Source organism: Maylandia zebra, linkage group LG22 (genome assembly GCF_041146795.1).
Source record: "Maylandia zebra isolate NMK-2024a linkage group LG22, Mzebra_GT3a, whole genome shotgun sequence".
Taxonomy (NCBI): Eukaryota; Metazoa; Chordata; class Actinopteri; order Cichliformes; family Cichlidae; genus Maylandia; species Maylandia zebra.
Genome location: NC_135187.1, coordinates 624,123 through 646,722, shown reverse-complemented (window position 1 = coordinate 646,722; position 22,600 = coordinate 624,123). Strand labels below are relative to the sequence as shown.

At 46.9% G+C, this 22,600-nt stretch overlaps 1 protein-coding gene across 1 annotated transcript; it reads right to left on the bottom strand.

The window, feature by feature from the left end:
* Positions 1-319: 319 nt before the first annotated feature.
* On the bottom strand, positions 320-22,372 carry LOC101478665 (cell adhesion molecule CEACAM5). The gene is made up of 10 exons (XM_024801048.2): positions 22,221-22,372; positions 21,760-22,077; positions 19,268-19,431; positions 19,023-19,152; positions 14,980-15,249; positions 13,087-13,368; positions 9,680-9,934; positions 8,647-8,764; positions 4,066-4,107; positions 320-2,907 (listed from the first exon to the last, which is right to left on the bottom strand). Exons 1-9 carry the CDS (start codon positions 22,273-22,275, stop codon positions 4,089-4,091), a joined length of 1,611 nt encoding a protein of 536 aa, XP_024656816.2. The 5' UTR covers positions 22,276-22,372; the 3' UTR covers positions 320-2,907; positions 4,066-4,088.
* Positions 22,373-22,600: the final 228 nt, after the last annotated feature.

The window sequence follows — 22,600 nt, the reverse complement described above, 5'->3', positions numbered from 1 at the left end:
CAGGGTTTAGAGCAGCCTGCTCACGGGGATTGCTGACCTCGTTATCTGAAACTGTAGCTGTGTTTCATGTGATCGTGCTCCAACACAACAGAAGGTCAGCTTTAAACCTGCAGAACAATGACGCGCTGCGGCAGATTGATTTCACTCGGGCGTGCCGGTGAGAGACACGGTCCCCCAAGCCCTCAGGTGTTCTTCACCTGAGTCATCACAGGCATGCAGGCACACATGCTGTGATTGGACAGTTTGAACACATACAGACTTTGATTGGTTGTTCAAAAAAAGCCTCATAGTAAAAGGAAACACAAGAAACGGGAAGAAGTTAGGAAAATATTTTGACAATTTTTATGGCTTTTCAAAAACATGATTTTCATTTATTTTCTCATTTAGTATTTTAGTATTTATACAAATGTTATTTCATACAGAGAGTTTTTGTAAACATTAAAAACAGAATCATAAACCCCCCCCACACACATATATATATATATATATATAAAATTAAAAGAAACATGTCACACAAACAGTTTACAGTGTAGAACATCATCATGTATTTACAGCGAGGCCAGTTTCCACAGCTGCTCGTGTTGTATTCAAAGACACGCGTCTCGTGTTTCAGACAACAGAGGACTCACATCTTGGTTTTAATACATTCTGTTTGTGTGTTTTCCCAAACCGGAGACGGTGAGAGATGTTTATGGCTTTCAGAAACTCAGCTACAGAGATCCAGATAAAAACCGACACAGCAGTTCCTCTAACAGCCAGCAGGGGTCCAGCAGAGAGTCAGCCCCACAGACTCCCATTAAAACTTGATAATAATGATGTTTCCAACGCTGACACATAATCTTTGGATGATTACATGTCACCATTCCCATGATTGGGGGCGTGGCTGCTAGGACCGGACCCCTGCATTCATTTTTATTCCGTTATCCAATCACATGGCTTGCTATGCGGATTGATATCAGCTGATAACCCTGCGGTCTGAACGAGGTCACGTCTGTCTCTGAAAAAGCTCAAATGGTGCCGAGGCTTCACGATGAGCCCAGAATCAGAGGACGAGGTCACGGCGGCTTTGTGAAAACACACAAACTTAAACTACCAAAAAGCTTCTGATTGTGTGATCTGCAGACCTGCTATGATCTTCAGCTCCAGTTACCAAGTTTTTCCTTTTTTAATAAAGTAAACTAAATAAATACTCTTCTTACTGGAGATCAGTGCACGCACTCACACACCAGACAAACCAAACTGGTGGATCAGCTCAGAGCGCAGGACTCAGAATACTCAAACGGCTGCCTGGAAGCTGAACTTCAAATAAAACAAGGCGCGGCGTGAGTGTGCGCACAGCTGTGAATCATTTAAAACAGCTTCTGTCCAATCGTGGTTAAGAATGTCAGCACCTCCTCGAACCTCACCAAACCTTCCCTCCAAAAGTCAAAGAATGTCCCCGCCCACAAACACCCCCCCCCCCCCACCAACTCTTTAAGCCCCGTTTTCCTGTCACCTCTTCCCTGCGTGTTGAATCTTGCCCTACTCAAAGTTTCCTCCCTTTGTTTGTGTGCGCGCACTTCCACTAAACACTACAGCAGCACTTTAACGCAGCGCTGCGACAGCCTGAAGGTAAAGCTGCAGGAGGGAGGCAGCCGGGGTTATGGAGGGACCCCTGCACTGTACCCGTGTGTGTGTGTGTGTGTGTGTGTGTGTGTGTGTGTGTGTGTGTGTGTGTGTGTGTGTTACAGCATTCATGTGTTTCCCTGTTAGTGCTTTCAGGGAGTTTGAGACCTGCTCTCTGATTGGTGGGCTGACAGCACCCCTCATTAATCACAGACTGAGCTTCCAGTTACTGCAGGTAATCAGAGTAAAAGTGAGCGCGCTCAGATCGGGCTGAGCTCCTGCTTTACACCAGCTGCTCTTTCTCTCATGTGAGTGGGACGGACAAAATATTAGAAACACCAGGCCGTGCGATGCTGTTTATCAGGAGAAGCGCCGATCGCAGCCTGCGCGATGCAGGACTGAGCGCAGACGCTTTCACTCGTGGATCGTGTGCACACCTTTGATGGGGACCGTCTGACCGGACTGTTGGCGATTTCAAAATGGAGCAGCCTGAGTAAACATCGTTCCATGTTTTATCTGAATGCCCGCGGTGGATGATGGCTGGAACAGGAACGTTATAAATGCTAAAAATAAACACTGCCAGGATAAACTGAGGTATGTGGGATCCCACGAAGCTTCCAGGGAAGCCTCTAAACCTTTACTTTAAAATGCTCTGCTGCATTTGAAATGTCCCCCATCACACAGGCCCCGCCCACCCGGTACAGACCAAGAGATAAACCAAACCGCAGCATTATTTTAACCCTGGAAACCTGAAATTTCTACATGTGTGGCCTCCTTTGTGTTTGTGATCAGCCAGGCATCACAGCTGTGTGTGTGTGTGTGTGTGTGTGTGTGTGTGTGTGTGTGTGTGTGTGTGTGTGTGTGTGTGTGTGTGTGTGTTCCTCAGGTTTCAGCAGGATAAAGAGAGTCACTCATTGTAGCTGTCAGTGCGTCAGCTTCAGCTCAGGAAGCGTCTCAGTCTCAGTTTTTCGGTGTTGTGAGTTTTGCAGAGGAGGCGGCGGTGAGACAAAGAATAAAGTTTGTTAACAGCGAGAGAAGAAGAAGAAGAAGAGAGGAGGATCCAGTGATACAGGAACATGGAGGTAAAAATAAAAAGCTCCAAAATGTAAGAGAAGTGAAATAAAAAGCAACTTGAGCCCTGATTAAATCCATGGTTTGGGTTAAATGGTGTCTCCGCTGAGACAGACGGCAGACAGAGGGACAGAGGGACGAGGCTTCGCAGGAAACCAGCTGGATCCGTCTGGCTGTTCCTCCGGGCTGCACAGGTGAATCATGGGAAATACAACTATGGGAACTGTAGGCCTGCGCAGAGAAAGAGAAGATGGCGTTAGCAGGAATTGTGATCTCCAGCCTTCAAATTCAAAGACAAACATGGAAGCCTGTTAGCACGAGGAGCTGAACTAGCAGACACAAATACAACAGGTCACTTCCTGTTAAAATGGAGTTCACCGACATCCTCCACACAGGAGGTCATGTGACTGTGGGGATTCACTCACCGTGCAATAATAATAATAATAATAATAATAATAATAATACATCTTCATTTCCTGTTTTGAACAGCGGTCAGCCTCCAATCACAGCTGAGCTCAGCGGTGCTGCTCTCCATTTCTCTGTTTTATTATTTGTTCTGCTTTTTGATTAAACTTGTGATTTTAACTGTTTCCTGTGAATGCTTTTATTTTGGTGAGCAGACCAATCATCTCACACATTTCCTTCAGGAGGAATAAATGTCATCAACACCACACACACAGACACACACACACGGGGCTGTGTTAGCTCGAGCCGTGGGGACGGCCTTGGGAGCTGCTGCATCAGCAGCGAGCAGCCAATAGAACACAGCGTCAGGCTACAGACTGTACATAAAGGATGGCCGTGTCAGCACTGAGGATGTTATCAGGCTGGTTCTCAGCACTGATTAGCAGCTATGCTGCCTTAGTCAGCATCAGCTGGTAACGTAGCGTGCTGCAGTCAAAGCGTGCTCAGCAGCATGACATCATGACGGTTTATCCGCCTAGAAATGTTTGACTGGTCCTAAAATTGGGGATCTGTCCAATTTTCCTCTGTTCAGGTGTGAGAAACGAATCCCCACGGCACACACACACACACACACACACACACACACACACACACACACACACACACACACACACACACGTGCGCTCACACACACACACACACACACACACACACGTGCGCTCACACACACACACACACACACGTGCGCTCACACACACACACACACACACACGTGCGCTCACACACACACACACACACACACACACACACACACACACACACACACACACACACGGCAGCAGGAGCTCCCGCTCAGACCATCACCTGGACGCTCCTGCTGATGTCACACTGCAAAAATGTGTCAGTGTCTCTTCTTGTGTCCACAGCAGCTGCTCTCAAACACACAGCTGAGTGTGCATTACGTCACCCACAGATCAGACTTACCGGCAGCAATCAGGACGTCTTCTTTAGTACGGCGAGGTCGCACTGAAAAACACAAAGAAACAGAAAACAGTGATTAGCACTGACGGCGTGTCTCTGCAGCAGCGCGCTGACGGCGAGGAGCCGTGACCTTCAAACAAACCGTGCTGTCAGCTGAAAACGTTCAGCGTGAGATGTTCAAACACGATAACGTGTAACACGACCCAGCTGCAGTCTCCACCAGCTGCTAGCACAGTTTCCGTTTAGAGGTTAGAAAGGTGAAAGGTCAGAGAGCGCACGGCTGCTAATGTTACAACCCCGGCGTTCGTGCCTCCTCAACACTCGCATCACGGCGTCGATGGCTCGCCTGCTTCTCTACCTGCAGAGCAGCAGCCGTCATTACGCCTGACGCACTTTAATGGCTGCTGTGATTCTGACTCAGTCTCGATAAAGATTCGTTCATCTCAGGCCAACGCAAGAGAAACAGACCGCTGGGTGACTCACACACAGCGGCTGCAGTATGAGCCCATCCTGCTATCAGATCTCACTGACCCACACACCCCACTCCCACGGTGTCCTTGGAAAACATCAGTAACAGTCATGCGACCTCAGGAGTACTCAGGGAGTCGAGATTTCTCGGAGTAAACATCAAAGAAAATACTTTTTGGTTCAATCGCTGAATCTTATCACAGAAACTCGGATACATTCGTCTGCGTCTGCTGATAAGAGCAGCCCAAACATCGGCCTTCAAAGAACTCGCTGCCTGCTGAAAACTGGCTGTTTCAAACAGTCAGGGACAGCGATGAGCTCACAGGTCAGAGGTCACGCACCGACGTTAGTGGACTTACTACTCGATGCTCGTTTTCCCCAAAAGAAAAGAGATTATTAAATAACATACATGTAATGAAATCCTGTTTAAAGGTTCAGCGTTGCTCACACAGAAGAAGATTTCTGTGTTCAGCTGTGAGTAACACCTGCAGCAGGAACGAGACGAGGCTCCGTCTCTCTGGGATCTACAGACGAGTTCCTCCTTCCTCTTTCAGCCTCTCAGCACCGCTCGCTTGGGAGAACAAGCCGCACACACGCAGCTCAGCGCTGATGGACGACCTCAGGGAAACAGGAAGGAGGTGGGCAGCGTGCAGAAACCTTTGAACTGCAGGGTGATGGGAGAGACGAGCGGCGACACAAACACACAGAAGACGTGTGCAGACATGACAGCGACATTCCTGCCATTCCCCCGGCACAGGCCCCGCCCCGCTGGGCACGAGCAGCTCCCGGGATTCATTCAGAGGTGAGGAATTTTAAAACCACTGCGTTTGAAAGCTGCTACCTCCCACCGCGCTGCAGCCATCACTCGCTTTGTATCAAGCCCCCGATTGGAGTGGCCGTCAACTCCTCAGCCAATGAAAGGATGTCTAAATGTTTGATTTGAACCTTCTTTTAAAGCCGTCCGGTTTGTCACCAAACTGCATCTCAGCTGCCGCCTGTAATTATGGGAAAGTCGCGCTTTTATCTGGAGAGACGATTCATGGCGCTGCAAAATAACCACAGAGAAATGCTTAATTACAGGCTGGATTTGGAGTCAGTCAGGCTCTGCGGGAGCATCGGCTCACTGCCTGAGCCTGCAGGGCCGACCGGTCAGAGCACTCCCGGTGTTCCCCACTGTCAGGTCTATCCACGCCTGCTCTCACATTGGGAACTCCGGGTTTCATGTGAAACACGATGTTTCCTCAGCGTTGCAGCGACTGCACCTCAAGGCCACCCGGGCAGAGATGGACGGGTTTCTGGTCTCCGACACAACGAGGTCTGTCGTTTGACATTTGTCCTCAGTGTGGGACGTTTTCATCCAAAACACCACCGGCCTCCCTCCGCAGAGTGGCAGGATGACGGGTGGTGTGTGTGGGTGGTGCCACTCTAACCTGACCTGGAAGCAGAAGTGAACGCTGAGCTGTTCCTCGTGTTCTCGCCACCCTGAACGTCAGCGCTGCACCTGCAGGACTTCAGCCTCTGCGTCGTCCAGTCCTGATCATGCATGCTTTGAGTCATGGCTGACAGAGCTGCACCCAGGGCTAGCCTCAGCTCCACCCTCAGCTCCACCCTCAGCTCCATCTCTTGACCCTAAATCTGTAAACTGAGACTACAAAACTGGACTTTCCCAAAAAATGGTTTTACTTCACAGCAAACATGTCCATCTTTGTGCAAAGTCTGTGCTAGAAGTTGCACTGTGGGTAATGTAGTCCCCAGACTGTGACAAGAACTGACAAATAAAAGCACACATCACTGATGCTCGACCTGTTCTGCTCATTTCCTCGTGTTTATTCCTGGATTCACAGCTCAGACCAATCTTGTTCTGCAGGTGGGGTGGGGGCGGGGCTTCTGAGCTCACAGTCAGAGCTGTTTTCATGAGATTACCATATTTGGCATATCAGCTCTCCATGACATCATCCAGAGCCTGGAGCAGGAAAAACTGAGATGTTTCGAGGACCTGTGTTTCACTCTCGTACCTTAGTGTAACATTACTGTGAGACTACGTGTACAACAAACTCACACTGTGCAGCGCACAAACAGCATGTTTGTGAGTTTGCACACTCGTCTGTCATCGCCAGTCTTTATCTGCTGTCACTGCCTCGCTCCATCTCTCGCTCGCTCTGGGTGTGTGTGTTTAAGATGCCTGTGTGTGATAGCTGTGTTTGTCTGAACGTACGGTTACTTCCTGTCTTTCTTGTTTTCCACTGACCGACCGCTACAGTCCCACCTACAGCTCCGGGCTCCCACCTGCCCGGCTCGGTGGCCCCGGAGCCTATAGAGACGCTCTACCATGAACCCTCTTTAACCAGGTCAACATGTCCATCGGGGTGTCACACAGCATGGAAGAGAAAGCTCATCAGAGCATGCCCAGATCCTGCTACAGACTCCCACTGACCAATCAGTAGGAGGAAATAATAATACAGATTCCTTTCAGAGAAAACCTTGTTGCTGTTACATTTATTCCTAAAGAACGAAACACCGTGAAAACTGCTTTTCCTTTCCAGGAAATCACCTCTTTAAATATTTAACATTTCATTTACGTCTCCGCCTCTTTCACCAGGGCAGAGCTAACAAAGGTGACCAGCTCCAGGATGACAATCATCCATCCACATCTCCACCGTCACAGGAAGTCATAACAGAACAAAGGCCTCCTGTCACCACATCGGAGGGGTCAGTCCTTTACCCGAGACATCAAGAGGTCCCGTCACATGACAGCGGTCTGTTAAGAAGACTGTGCTCGCGTCCGCAGAGACAAACGGGCTTCCAGCCGCCTGCAGGTGGACGAGAACAACGTCCCCCACCAGGTAATTCTGCTGCTTTCGTGTTTGTGAGATTCCTGCAGACACACTTCATACCTGTTCATTCATTCACTTCCTTGGAACTTCAGGTACCCCCCCACACACACACACATTTCCAAAGGTAACTTCCTGTGTTGCGTTGCTTGGTTTGGCTGCAGTGAGTAATGTGAGTGTGTGCATGCTGGAGGCTGCGTCTGTGACTCATCAGACTGTTCTTTGTTTCAGCAGCGCAGCTTCCTGCTGTGTGTCAAAATGCGATGCGATTGCATCACTCGCTCTGCTTTGGAAGAGCGTGCCGTGACTTCAACTGTAGCACCGTTTAACATATTTGTGTCTGCAGACCTGATTGTTTGCAACAGGGAAGCGTTTCCCCGATGATAGTCTGTCATAAAGTGTTCCTAAAGATACGACCGTGCTGCAGAACTCTAATGTTCTTTCTAGTCTTTACCTCCATCTTACCGGTGGAGGTGCTGCTCCCAAACTGTCGTCTAAGAAACAGCGGCTGCGGCCGGCTTGTGCAAAGGTGACAGTTACTTTTGAAATGGTGCCGAAGGGCGCGGCGGCTCTTTAATATCTGAGTAGGGTACATCTGGGAACATGTTTCAATACGCCGAGGCATGAGAGGAATGAAGTTTCCTGGGAGGTCATGGAGTGGGAGACAGCGGAGAAAAGCACAGAGCGGGGGAGTAACGTTCCTCACGCTGTTTGGACATCTGAAGCACTCTGATGGGAAAAATCAAAATAAGCAGCTGACTCTGAATCTGGAGTCTCTGGAGACTGACTCGGTGTGATCACCCAGCTTCTCCACGTTACAACACATTAGAGCGCTGCTGTGGCTCTAAAGAAACAACAGCCGTGCAAACAGAACATCTCATGAGCTACTGTCACCATGAACGACACAAACACTCTTTCACTGCTTTAAGCTGTCAGCTGCTTTGGGTCCACAGGTGGTGAATCTCACAGATATTTCTTTCTGTTTCCAGCTCCACACAAAGTGTTTTTCCCAGTTTGTTGAGGAACAACAGTATCTCAGTCATATCTCGTCAGCCAGTTAAAATCAGGAAACTACCCTCGAGTAAACAGTCTGGTTCAAACAGTTTGAGGCCAACGTTACTATCATTTTCAGCCACAGTGAGACCTGTTTTGTTGGTTTGGTTGGTTCAGCCTCGAAGCAAGATGCCTCTCCGACTCAGCCGCTCCAACGCCTCATCCCATTGGCTGACCGACGTGCCCCCCCCCTGCATGCCCCTTTTAGATATCAGGAAGCAGGAGTACTTACGGGACTTTCTGTCGGCAGTAATGCCAGACGCCTACGACAACGAGGGCCACAGCAATGATGACAGCGATGACGATTCCAGCAATGGCTCCATCTGAGAGACCGTCCAGCGTTCCCTCCCCTGTAAAGACAGTCATTGGTAGTTTAGTATGGACATTCTCTGTGACTGTGTGTTTAAGTATGCATGACTCAGTGTGACTGATCTCTAACTCTGATTAATGTACGGGACAGAAGATAAAGGCGGAAACGCAGACCTCATTCCAACATAACAGTAAACAAGCGGCGCACCGCTACACCTCCCCGCTGCTAGCTGGCAAGACTGAAAGTGAGACTAGAGAAGAAGAAAACAGGACGAGTTTAAAAACAGTCTGATAATGTTCGGTTGGTTCAGGGTGGCGTCACCTCGTTAGTCACACTGGCCTGTCCGTGTCACTCCGTTAGATTACTCACAAATAAACAATGGAGCTGATTCAGTTCTTTTTCATAGTAACGGGACGCGATGTTATTTTGGTATTTTGTTTGTGGATTATGACGTTTATATGCTAAGAAAATATGCAAGTAGGAATATTTTTTAATCTGCTGTACACCGATTTGACTACATACATACATACATACATACATACATACGTACGTACGCACGCACGCACGCACGCACGCACGCACGCACGCACGCACGCACGCACGCACGCACGCTTTTAGGCGTCTGTAATGACCTGAAGAGTTGCACTTGCCATACTTTGCCAGCATTAAAACCTAAACGTGGGGTCATGCCATATGCAAACGACATGAACTGGTTGGGTTTCTTTGAAGCTCTGAGATGATGTCAGAGACGTGGACGTCACGTGCCGGCAGTAAACTCTGACCTGGTGCTTCCTCATTGGTTGAAAAAACAAATATACAAACATAAACGTTCACGCCTGTAAGAATTTAAGAGGAGCGCAAAACTTCAGGCTGTCCCTGCAGGCTGTGCAGCGCTGAGGCAGTGAAGTCTGTATATTCATTGAATGATCAGTCTGGGCTGCATGACGGCGCTCACCTTGGACAGACAGGTTGTGGCTGGTGGAGGTGGTCTTGCTGGTGATGATGTTGTGTGCCTCACATGTGTACGTTCCAGCGTCTTTGTATGTTGCACTTGCAATAATGAACACCGCCGCTGTGGTTGTAGTTGCGGTGCCGTTTAACTTCCAGATGTAGTTGGCAGGAGGAACAGATGCAGCGGAGCAGGTGAGCTCCACTTGCTGATTGACTTCCACGGCTTTCCTAGCCGTTATAGTCGGTTGTTCAGGACCATCTGGACACAACATGACAACACAGCCGGTTTATCGTTTGGATTTAGGTGAAAAATGTGTCAAAATAAGAGCCTGGATATGACAGAAGTAAAACCCAAGATAAGTTATTTTTCTCCATGATTCATAATCACGAACTTGTCTTTACAGCGAACTTAATTATTAGCACGTCGGTCGTTACTCTGACTCTTTACTGATGACCATCAGCTGACAGAGCGTAACCATCCATCCATGAAATATTACGCCCTGGTAGTGAAAAAGGAAACTGTTGTGTGGACTCTGATGTTTCTACTTAAAACCAGGATGTGTGACCTCAGTAGCTGTGTAGTGTAACAGGATCAGAAAGGAGGCGACACAAAAAAAGAGAACCTGAGGTTAAAAACGATCCAAATGCCGTAAACTTCAGTTATGACCAATGTTCCCTCTAATGTTTCATGTCTGAGCGAACACACAAACTCCCTGAGCAGTACCACTGTGAGCAACAGCAGACGTGTGCACTGTGGTCACGCCAGCATCGAATCCATCCAAGCTACAGGTTTATTAAAATAATCAAATCACAGCATTTACATTTCTGTTAGACGACTTTTAATTAACTGCTTTAGCCCACTGACAATGAAAATGTAAAAAATCTTGTTCATGACCTGCAGCATGTTAACACTATTGGAAGGAAAAATAACTTCAACTCCAATTTTGAAAACACAACTTTCTTTATTTTTCATAAAGCTCTGACTGTATGATGAGTCTGTGGTCTGGGAGAGAGTCTGTAACTCTGTCTGCAAATACAGTAAATAATGACCAATGCTGGGCAATTAATTATATAGTTACTTCTTCAAAAAAGTTACTGAGTTTTTGCAGCTGTTTACCTAAAAATGCAGCCAAGGTGTTTTTAAATAAACATTTCAAACTATTTACAGAACAATCAGCTGTTCTGCATCAAATCTGATGCCACACAAATTATTTGTGTCACTCCAAAAAATAATTTCTGTCCACTATGAGATGAAGGAGAACAACAGCCTGATACCTGCAGGCCTGACAGCAGCAGATGAATCACTGCTGTAACACCTGTAACACTCAGCAGTCGCCTCATTGTTCTGACACACAACAACACTACTGACTACACTACACACTGACTACACACTAACTACACACTAACTACACACTAACTACACACTAACTACACACTGACTACACACTGACTACACACTGACTACACACTAACTACACACTAACTACACACTGACTACACACTGACTACACACTAACTACACACTAACTACACACTGACTACACACTGACTACACACTGACTACACACTAACTACACACTAACTACACACTAACTACACACTAACTACACACTAACTACACACTAACTACACACTAACTACACACTGACTACACACTGACTACACACTAACTACACACTGACTATACACTAACTACACACTAACTACACACTAACTACACACTAACTACACACTAACTACACACTAACTACACACTAACTACACACTGACTACACACTGACTACACACTGACTACACACTAACTACACACTAACTACACACTGACTACACACTGACTACACACTAACTACACACTAACTACACACTAACTACACACTGACTACACACTAACTACACACTAACTACACACTGACTACACACTGACTACACACTAACTACACACTGACTACACACTAACTACACACTAACTACACACTAACTACACACTGACTACACACTGACTACACACTAACTACACACTAACTACACACTAACTACACACTGACTACACACTGACTACACACTAACTACACACTGACTATACACTAACTACACACTAACTACACACTAACTACACACTGACTATACACTAACTACACACTAACTACACACTAACTACACACTAACTACACACTGACTATACACTAACTACACACTAACTACACACTAACTATACACTAACTACACACTGACTACACACTGACTACACACTGACTACACACTAACTACACACTGACTACACACTAACTACACAAGATTTGCGCTAAACGTCTCAAACACGCCGTCACTCCTAAAACTTCCCCCATTTCTTAACAACTAGATGCCATGTTTTGATTGGTCGACATGGTACTTTTTTGGACGAATAGGAAAGGGTGGGGGGTTGGTGTTGTCTTTGTTCACAGGCTTTCGAGCGTTTTCCTTCTAAAACGCCGTTTTTACCGTTTCTTCCTGCAGTAAATATAAACAACGACAGTATTCAGGAAGAAAAACAAACATTGCAGATATTTTATCATAACTCTGGTTTTACGTGGCCGATCAACACAATTTAAAAACTGGTATAAAGTCCACACTTTGTCCGTCAGTTGTTCCGTCTGTCCTGCTCACATCTCCAATGGTTGTACACGTTGTCATTAACGTGGCTTCACTCCACATCAGCCGCTTTGCTAAAACACCGGCACATAAGGACGCTGTCATAGCCTGTCAGCGACGTTGATTAGCTGCGTATATACGAATGTGAATCGCATCGTTGGCTGGACTGTGGGATAAGGTGGCATCGTTCTGATCCCATACGGGAGCAGCAAGTCACTGACTCACACTGCAGAACAGGATTGTTGAAGTTTTAATGTTATTTTTCAATTCAGGTTAGTTTTTTTGTGCGCAGTGCAGATTTTCTGTGCAGAGGCCGTGCCAGCAGTGTGCAATTGCGCACGCGCGCAGCTTAGAGGGAACATTGGTTATGAGCAAACCTCACTTCTGATTCAGGGACATTTTTCAGTTGGCTCATGTAAAAAGCCTTTTGCAGGTGTAATTAAAGGTGGTACTACCTGATTAGAAACATATGCTCTCGATACACAGACACTGGAAGGTTACTGACAGAAGACTCTTAAATTAAGCACCGGATAGTGAAAGAACACAGTCCAAGGTATTACATCACGATATTCTTTGGAAATAACGACAGTGAATTTAAAAATGGCACGTCTTTGTTGCTGGAGCTGAGCTTACTGTCTCATATTTATACCTGCCGTGGATGGGACAGTGAGTGAGGCGTGTGCAGGACCTCTACTGTCTGACTAACACTGTGTCAAACACAGGCACATGAATGCATACAGCCCCACACACATGTTCGAGTATCTCAGCAAAGCAAACACTTACAGACGACCTGCATGTTGTAGTGGGCTTCTTTGCTGCTGACGGCGTTGCTGACCCGACAGGTGAACCTTCCGTTGTCGTCCTTCTGCAGCGGGCTGATCAGTACAGAACTTTCATCAGCGGCAAAAACCACACGAGGGCTGGAAGGCCCAAGAGGTTTACCATCTTTCAGCCAGTCTACCTTCCCCACAGTGCCCCCCGTCGCCTGGCAGCTGAGGTTTGCCGTGCTGTTGCTGGCGATGAGGTCACCAGTCGGACCGATGATTTCAACACTTGAGATTCCCTCTAGGAAAATTAAAGGGAGACACAAGGATGATAACGGTCTTCCTGTGTTTATTATTCTGATTTTACTGTGATCATTCTATTTTCTGGCACATATTACATCAATTATTAAAGATACATAAAGAAGTGATCCAAAGTGCAGTAAGGACTGTAAATACAGTCAGGATAGTCCAGGTGTGAGCATGTCTGAGAAAATGACCCCACTCTGCGCCTGATTTACAACCTCGGCAGAGCAAATTCCTGAGATGCTTCTGTCTTAGGAGCGAGTTTGAAGTCTTACCGGTAACAACATGATGTTCGTTTTCTAACTTACGGTCTCGTTCAGCAGAAACAGACAATAGAGTCAGGGCGTGGCAGGCCTTTGACTGACATGCTGCAACAGCGTGAGCATGCCTTTGCCTCCGTGTCTTAGTAACGTCTGATTTCAAAAACAAAAGACGCTGATGGCCGAATGCCAAAACCTCATGAACCAGTGAGCGGCAAGCTGGATCCAACACGTCCCACAATGCAACTGCACAGGGTTTCTGATTAGAGCCACGTCGCCTGCTAAACAAACACGTTCTCACTCCACACCTCCAGGTAGGTTGTCCTGTGATTGGGCGGTACACGACGGCTGCGGCAGCCAATTAAAGTCTGTTTTGTGAGCATCGTGACCTCTGTGGAGGTTGGAGGCTTCGACAAACTAAGAAACCTGATGCTTGAATCCTTAACTCGGACATTTAAAGCTATTAAAAATGAGCATAATTGTAGGAATTCTAAAACTTTGAACTCCGTGTACTCAAACTGACATGATCCCAAAGTAAGGGAAGAAGAAACATCCAACTGAGGGAGAAGAACGGGGCTAACCTTTCATTCTCTCTCTTGTAGTTCAGGCTCTCTTTACCGTTTGCTTTCCACTGATAAGAGCACCAACAGGCTCCGCCTCTTTTTCATCGGCCTGCCATCAGCCCTCTCAGGTGTTTCTGTTATGTTAGTTTCATCGTCTCAGTAATCTTGAGTCATTTTATGATCATTTGGGGGCTTGTCTATGATTTGAAGGCTTATAATCAATGATGTCCATTTTTAATTCACTAAGACTAACACAAGCGTGGCCTAGCAGCTGCTATAACGTTTGTGATTTTTACGCTTTAGGCTACAGTTTATCGTTTCAGCCCGCGAGAACCCTCCGTCATCAACAAAGAGAAACTCCTCAGGGCACAAACATGAAACCGGCCTCCAACCCAGCAGGTTTCTCACAGGTCTGCCAGCCCCACAGCACAGCCAGCTTGAAAACAACATCTTTGAAAAACATGAAGAAAACGAGTCCTGGGCTGTAATGACAGACGACTCACATTTTCTGTTAGCACAACGTTTCAACACCTCACAGGTGAAAACTGTGACGAAGGTCACGAGCACTTATTATGACTCATCCTTTAAAAGCCTCGGACAGAGAAAAGAGCAGGAGTCCTTCAGTATTATTTTCCAGTGTAAGAAAATCAACACTGCTCAGTGTCAGCCATTGTTGATCTTCAAAACTGACTAGGTTACTTTTAAACATGTAACACTGTCAAAAGTGTTAATTTAACACTGGAGATTTTGCTGTGTACAATGACCCCACTCAGCCACGTCACTCACCCATAATGGTGAAGGAAACAGCCGGGGAAGGGACGCTGCGTTTGCTCTTGGGATTTTCAGCCCGACAGGTGTAGTTAGCCGCCTCCGTGTACCCTTTGATCATATCCAGAGTGAGGACGGAGCTGGAAGTCTCGATCCTCATCCCGTTATAGTACCACGTGAAGGAGGCGGGCGGCAGGGAGCTGGCCGAGCAGGTCAGGTTGAACGTGGAACCAGCCTGGATGAACTTGGGTGGATTTGCAGGCGTGATGGTGACATCATCAGGTCCGTCTGTGGAGAGGGGGAGTGCAACATGACTGTAAACAGTTTGTACTTCATCATTAAACCGACTGACAAACCAGCAGCTCTAATCGCCAAGATGGCAGCAGCAGAAACGTGATGGGTGGAGTCAGTGACTACATCCTTTCATGTGACATTAATACAGAATGACTGCAATAATTCCCTTTTACTTACTTTCCCTTATTGTTTGATAATTAGTGCTCAGAGATTATGAATGAAGTTATCTTTTCCCCACCAGTAAAACTCATCTCACCTCATCTTCATCGCTTTGTAGACCTGCAGGAATAACGAGCTAACAAATCAAGCACAGTCGTCCAGGCCTGAGACAAACTACTGCTTTAGAACAAACTCCATATGGTTGATTGTTCTCCTTTAAAACACCACAGTGAACACAGTCCAGCATATATTTGCTCGTTGTGACTCCAGCTCTACAAGAACAGCTTTTCCAGGCTTGTAGAGAAACAGATTTCGCCCCCATGGCTAACTGGGAGTTCCTTCCAGACCCGATGAAGCCGTCAGCTTCATATTAATTAATAACAGAGTTCAGCAGCAGTCGCTGTGGCTTTTCGCTGCCTCTCAGGTTAGTCATGCAGGAGTGGAAGTGTGTACACAGTGTGGTTAGCACAGACTGAGAGGGCGCGCCGTGCAAACACACAAACACACACATGCCTGCGTGTGTGAGTAGCAATGGTCACGTCTCACCCAGCAGTGACACCTCTGTGCTTACTGAGGACTTTAAATGCCGGGGTGTGAAGGACCGACCGGGCCTGACTCATGTTTGACCTTTGTTGTGCGGCAGGTGTGGAGCTCATTCGCTCATTCAGGTGCAACGTTACAAACAATGTAAGAGTAAAGACCGGGCTAACTGTCCAACTGCCACAGCTAACAGGAAATACCTGTACAGGAATGCTAAATATGCAGGTGTCACGAAACATGCCAGCATTAAGAGTATGCATCAGAGAGCCCTGAAACAGCAGGTCCCCCTCACAGCTGAGCTCGCTCTTTGGGAAACACAAATGTGAGGGCAGCGAGCGTTTGCACGTGTAGCTGAGATAAACAGCACTGCATATATTTGATTTGTTATTATTTAAATGGAATTTGTGTAATACTAAGGTTCCACATGTCACTGTTACAGTGGGGCACTAATCAGTGGGACACCGCTAGTAAACATGTTGCATGTGTGGGGGTTCCCAGCCACAGTTGCATGGACTCCACAGTGGTAAGGCACGTTCTCTGTAGCTCCTCCCCCTGTACTAAATGATACGTTTAAATGTGGCGTTTTATTATTAGTATGAGTTCTGAGGGCTGAAGGTTCCCAAAGTGCTTTTGATTACTTTGAAAGAGGAAAATAGGAATGGAACCTGCTTCTTATCCATTAAACGCTCCTTTATGTGTTTTCACTCGTGCTAAAGGGAGGAGCTGCCAGAGGTGTGGACTCGAGTCACATGACTTGGACTCGAGTCAGACTCGAGTCATTAATTTTATGACTTTAGACTTGACTTGAAAAAATGTTCTAAGACTTGTGACTTGACTTGGACTTTTACACCAATGACTTGGGACTTGAATTGGACTTGAACCAGTTTACTTGAAAAGACTTGATATTTTACCCCAAATATAAAATTTAACATGCATATTATATAGAGATTGAAAATGTGACGTCATTCACGGGTAGAACCGCAAAGGATTCTGGGAACTCGTGGCAAGCGGTACTAGCGCACGCAGGCTTTCAATTAAAATCAGCTATACAGCGATAAAAAGAAACACAAAAATGTCAAGAAGCTGTTGTATTATTAACTGCAATAGCCGGTCGCATGACAGCCACGGGAAGCCGACGGGTAAAGAGATCGGTTGTTATCGGATTACGTCGTTGAAGAGAAATTGTTCGAGCCATGTTTCCGAAGTAACAAAGACGCGACGGATGGCCTGGATTGCAGCCATTCAAAGACCAAATATAACGTCTCAGAACACTCCAGCTCACAGGTTAGTCTGCTCCAAGCATTTCCACAAAGGTCAGTCTGCTGTTGTAGTTAATGCGTCATTTTTCTTAACATAATTGGTGATATAGGTTACAAGCAAGTCTGGCGCTGAACAGAAATTGTCGCGCCTTTATTTATTGTGCATAAATAGTGAATTGTCCTGACACAATATTGCGTTTCGCTTCTGTTATTATGGTACATTGACAAAAATATATACTTTTATTCACAGGATAAAACAGGTTTTTTGTATCACTAATTGCCCAGTACGATTACAGCATACAGTATTATTGTCACTGCTACATTTCTGTGATGCTACCAGAAATTATTTCCACTACTAATTAATTACCGTTGAGCTCAAAGGTCCTATTAATAAACTGTTAAGGAATGTGTATTTATGAAGACGATTTGTGAGACTGGTAAACTTATGATACGTACGATGGTCTTTACTTTCTACACGGTGCATTTCAAGGTCCTGCACCCATCCGTCGGTAAACTGTACCTGGGCTTGTTGCAGTGACCTGAAGTTACTAAACTTCATGAGTGTGTGCACTCACTCCAAGAACCGTATAATTATAAATATGCATATAAATATGCTAAGATGAGATAGCTGACTTCATCTAACTAGCAAATGTTGTCCAGGCTACGTTGGTGATACAGTTTTTTTTAATGTGTATGATATTTTTGTCATGCGATTTTAAAGCCGGTCCTACAAGCGCATCCAAGAATAACATGCAGCTTATCTCAGAACTGTCGGTGAAAATTATTCTTGGAGCTAGGTTTAATTGAGCTGCATTTTAAAGAGGTGCAATTTCACAATTTGTGTATATTTTCTAAGTTCACTATTTTGTCATGTGTTGAGAAAAACACAGATTTTAAAATTACATGGTCTAATATTTACATTTAGCATAACTGCAACATTATTTTTTCTTTTTTTTTTTAAAGACTCGAAAGGACTTGAAATTCAAAGTTTCAGACTTGTGACTTTACTCGGACTTTTACACCAGTGACTTGAGACTCGACTCTGACTGGCCTGACATTACTGACTTGAGACTTGAGGATAAAGACTTGAGACTTACTTGAGACTTGCAAAACAATGACTTGGTCCCACCTCTGGGAGCTGCTGCTGTGTGGGTCCACTGATGTTGCTGCTGCTGCATTATATCTTTTATAATGTAAAGCCAGTTTTGCAACCAATTCCTGTTTGTAATCACAACGCAGTCTGCCATTAGATATCTGCTCCAGGGCGGTGATGAGCGCGCAGTCGTTAAATGACGACGGCTCATCTTTCAGAAAACTGCAGTCGGGACTTTTGTGGCAATCTGCCAAACTAGAATTTGTGTTAATCTGTGTTTTGATGCGAGGTCGGTGATAGACGGGAGGTCACGAGATGAGCGGGAAAATAAGCCCACGGCTTTCATGTCACGACACGTCAGCAGCCGAGGACGTCTTTCCAAGAAAACTGCAGTTTTTGTGGAACAGCAGGTGTGTATTACAGTTCCAGTTTCCCCCTCTGGGGACAAAAACACCTCCTTACACATCCAACGCTCGCTGACTTCCACGGCCAGCTTCCAGCTTTCTAAGAGCTGAGCACAGACCTGACGGGGCTGAGCAGCTGAAACCGTCTGCTGCGAGGATGCAACCTCAGCCGTGCTTCCACATCTGCAGAAACTCGGCGGATTCTCTGCTACACTTCCTGTTGCGTTTGCATGTCTGCCGAGTAACACCCAGACTAAAAGCCTCTGGTATTGTGCTCTGAACGGTGTCATGCAGTCCGGCTGCAGTACTTACAGTAGACGGTGAGGTTGAAAGGGGTGGTGGTAGATTTCGTTGTCAGCGAGTTAGATGCTGTGCAGTAGATCGGACCCACCAGGTCCGTCCTCAGAACATTTTTGATGGTCAGCACGCTGGACGAGTTCGTCTGCGATACAAACCCGAGGACAGAAGACAAACAATGAGGATGACTCAGGTAGAAGTGAAACACCGACCCAAAGATTCACATCAAACAACGCAGAAACAATCAGGGTTGAACTGACCTTTATCTCTGTGATGCGCGTGCCGTCGACCACGATGGGCACGCTGCCGTTGATCCATTTGAAGCTGAGCGAGGAGCCTATAGCGCTGCAGGTAAGAATCACAGTGCTGTTGTATTCAATGGCATCAGGGACGTTGGACTTGATGTCCACGTTGGAGACGGGCTCTGCAGGGAGGAACCAACACAGCAGCAGAGGACAGCATGAGCACAAACGTTCTTTCTGATTTTTTAAGGATTTTTCTCCTCGCAGCTTCCAAGAATGAATTGTTATTTTACATTTTGTCCTACCATCACTTTCTCTGAATACTCCACACCTTTTTGTCTGGCAGAAATGAGCTAAACACACCCAGCTACATCGTTTCTCCTTTGAATGAGGGCCTTATGGACGGTGCAGAAGCAGATTAAGCACTGCTGGATTGTTGGTTTAAGGCCAACGTTTGCATCACCTCCTCGTTTGTAGATGATGACTAACCAAGTAAGCATCGCCATAAAAGCTGAGCAGAGTTAAAGCAGCCTCTGTGTGCGAGTTAGAGCAGGTTGGGGATCTCAGCGAGGTCTACTAGCACTGCCTGCTGCCTTTGGCTCTCAGAGAGGGGAGGCCGACTCAGAGGACAAACATAAAACATTACTTCCTTTTCTAATTGGTTGTGAAGGACACAGGTTTGATTGGGTCGAGCCTGCTCAGGCCTTGCACTAGTTTGGGACTGTGTCAGGGTGTGTTAAGGCGAATATTTCCACAGATTAAAATTAATCAGCATCTTTATTTGTGAAATCCTACTACAAATGAGCAGCCAGCGGCGCAGGCCGGCTTCTCTTCATACAATTGTGCTCTGAAATCGTGATGAAGACGAAAGAGAAACAGAAGCAACCGGCTCGACTCGTTTGCAGTAATCCTGGAGCTACTGTTCACTGGTGATTAAGCAACAGTGGGTGTGTGGGAACGCAAAGGAGTGGAAACCAGTCGGCCTTCAGGAGCTTCACACCATCGCTACTTTGAGATTACTGTTCTAGGATAGCTTGGCTGATAACAGATAAGCTGACTGATCCACAGGAACATTAAAGATCCACTCTGGTGCAAAGAGAGTCAGTGGGTGTGGATATTTGAATTTGTGTAATTACTCCAGAAACTGCTTTACTGATTTTATCAGGCAACAAAACCAGCACATGATATAGATCCATAATAACTAGAGTATTATTGGTCAGCAGAGGTACAGGAGACAGAGAGACATGAGGGCACAGCTAACATGAAGGAAGCTGTTTGTGTTTCTCTGATTTCACTGGTGATTCTACACATGCAGCTTTTATGTCCCCGTAACAGCAATCAAGTTAGTCTTCTCTAACGTGACCTCCAAAATAAGAGCCTGTAGGCATGCTGGCAGGCTGAGTGGCAGGATGTTCCTGTTGGAGGTTTGTCATAGTTACAGCCAGCTCACATCACCTAATGATGCTGCTACTTTACAATCTAGCGCACAGATCAGTATGAAGCCAAGCTCTCTAAGCCAGCCCACAGCTGCTGCTGCACCTGCAAGCTGCTTTGTAACCCACCTCCACTCACAACAGAGCTCCAGCCATGAGGAGAACATCAAGCATCCACCACACATCCACACTGTCTGTGCACCACACACTCTGCTCCTTCTTGTTATCACATCCTCATCATCGAGCAGCTGCAGAGCAACATGAGCAGCGCTGCTGTGGTGACTGTCAGCCTTACTCTCCTCCTTATGCTGGTTTGGGTCTCCAGCAGCTGCTGAAGGACACACCTTGTTTTTGAATGTGAGGTCAGAGCATCAGAGCTGACACACACACACACACACACACACACACACACACACACACACACACACACACACACACACACACACACACACACACACACACACACACACACACACACACACGTGTTTTCACATCTTCGTGGGGACGTCTAACTGACCTAATGCTCTCCCCAGCCCCTGACCCTAACCCTGGGCCTAAACCATAACCTAACTGTAACCCTGACACTCAAATCACGCAGCTGAGTACACACGGCCACACTGACTGGAAGGTGCAGCGTCACGAGCCACGCCCTCACACACTGCTGGTTATTTGAAATGAACAGAGTTGTAAAGGAGCTCGCGCACCGGCAGTGTCGCGTTCACCTGTGACAAAGCAAACTTTTCCTCCTCCAGACTGCAGGGATAAGCAGGCGTGGCTCGCAGCTAAATCCCAACCAAACTGAATTTAGAAAAGTGGGCATTTTACAGGCAGCTGTCCCGTGGGTACGTTATAAGCCCCAAACTACACGAAGACACTTTCTGTATTTAATAATCGCGCCAGCACTGCTGGGTTGTTGGTTCGAAGCGACTAATGAAACACAGGGAGGAGGTGGTCACGTACAGCAGTCTGTTCCTCACCGTGATCAGCTCCGCACTGCTGCAGTCTCACAAGCTTCCATTTGTCTGAAGCCACACCTCTGCAGGTAACCGCACAGGTATGGCACACATTACTACTCACCGACCACCTGAAGTTTAGTCTCTCCGACTAGTGTGGCATCAGATGTTATCACAGTGACGGTATAGTCCCCGCTGTCCCCAGGCTTCAGGGCGGACAGGGTCAAGGAGCCGTCGGTGGGGTTAAGCGAAACTCTCCCCGTGTAAGCTGCAGTCACTCTCAAATTTCCACCAACAAATGTAGCCACACCATTTAGGTTATTGAAAATCCAGGTTATGACGTCGAGGTTCTGGCTTGTAATCGTAGTTTTCAGGGTGACATTTCCCCCCACAAGTGCAGACACGGGACCTTCGGGCAGAATGCCCTGCTCCACGCAGCATCCTGCAGAGAACAGCCCACAGAGGCACATTAGACAATAATAATAATAATAACGAGAGTCAGGGAGAACATGTGCACACAGTAAAACTACGAAAAGCTCATGAAGCAGCGGAGCGCACGGAGCGCTCGGAGCTTAATCCTCTCACCGAGCAGCGGCAGCAGGAGCAGGAGCAGGAGCGACTTCAGGGAGAGCGGATCCATCCGGACGGTTCAAGTGTTCCCAGCAGAGAGAGACACGGAGGAGACGCGGCAGTACCTGCTGCTGTTAGAGGGATACACCCAAAGGTGAACGCGCACACGCAGACTCCCTATTTATATGCAGCCCGCCCTGCGTCACTCTTCCTGTTTCTTAAAGAGTTTAGATTTAAACCCTCCCACCTCCGCGCTCAGGTGCACCCCCCCACACACACACCTTACCTCTGAGACCACCGAGCGCGGTCTTCTGCTGTCCCCCGGCCCCCTGTGCTCACGGTGTGTCTTTACTTTGGGGGTTCTTGTGTTTGTTTCTGGTGTTTTTGGACACTGA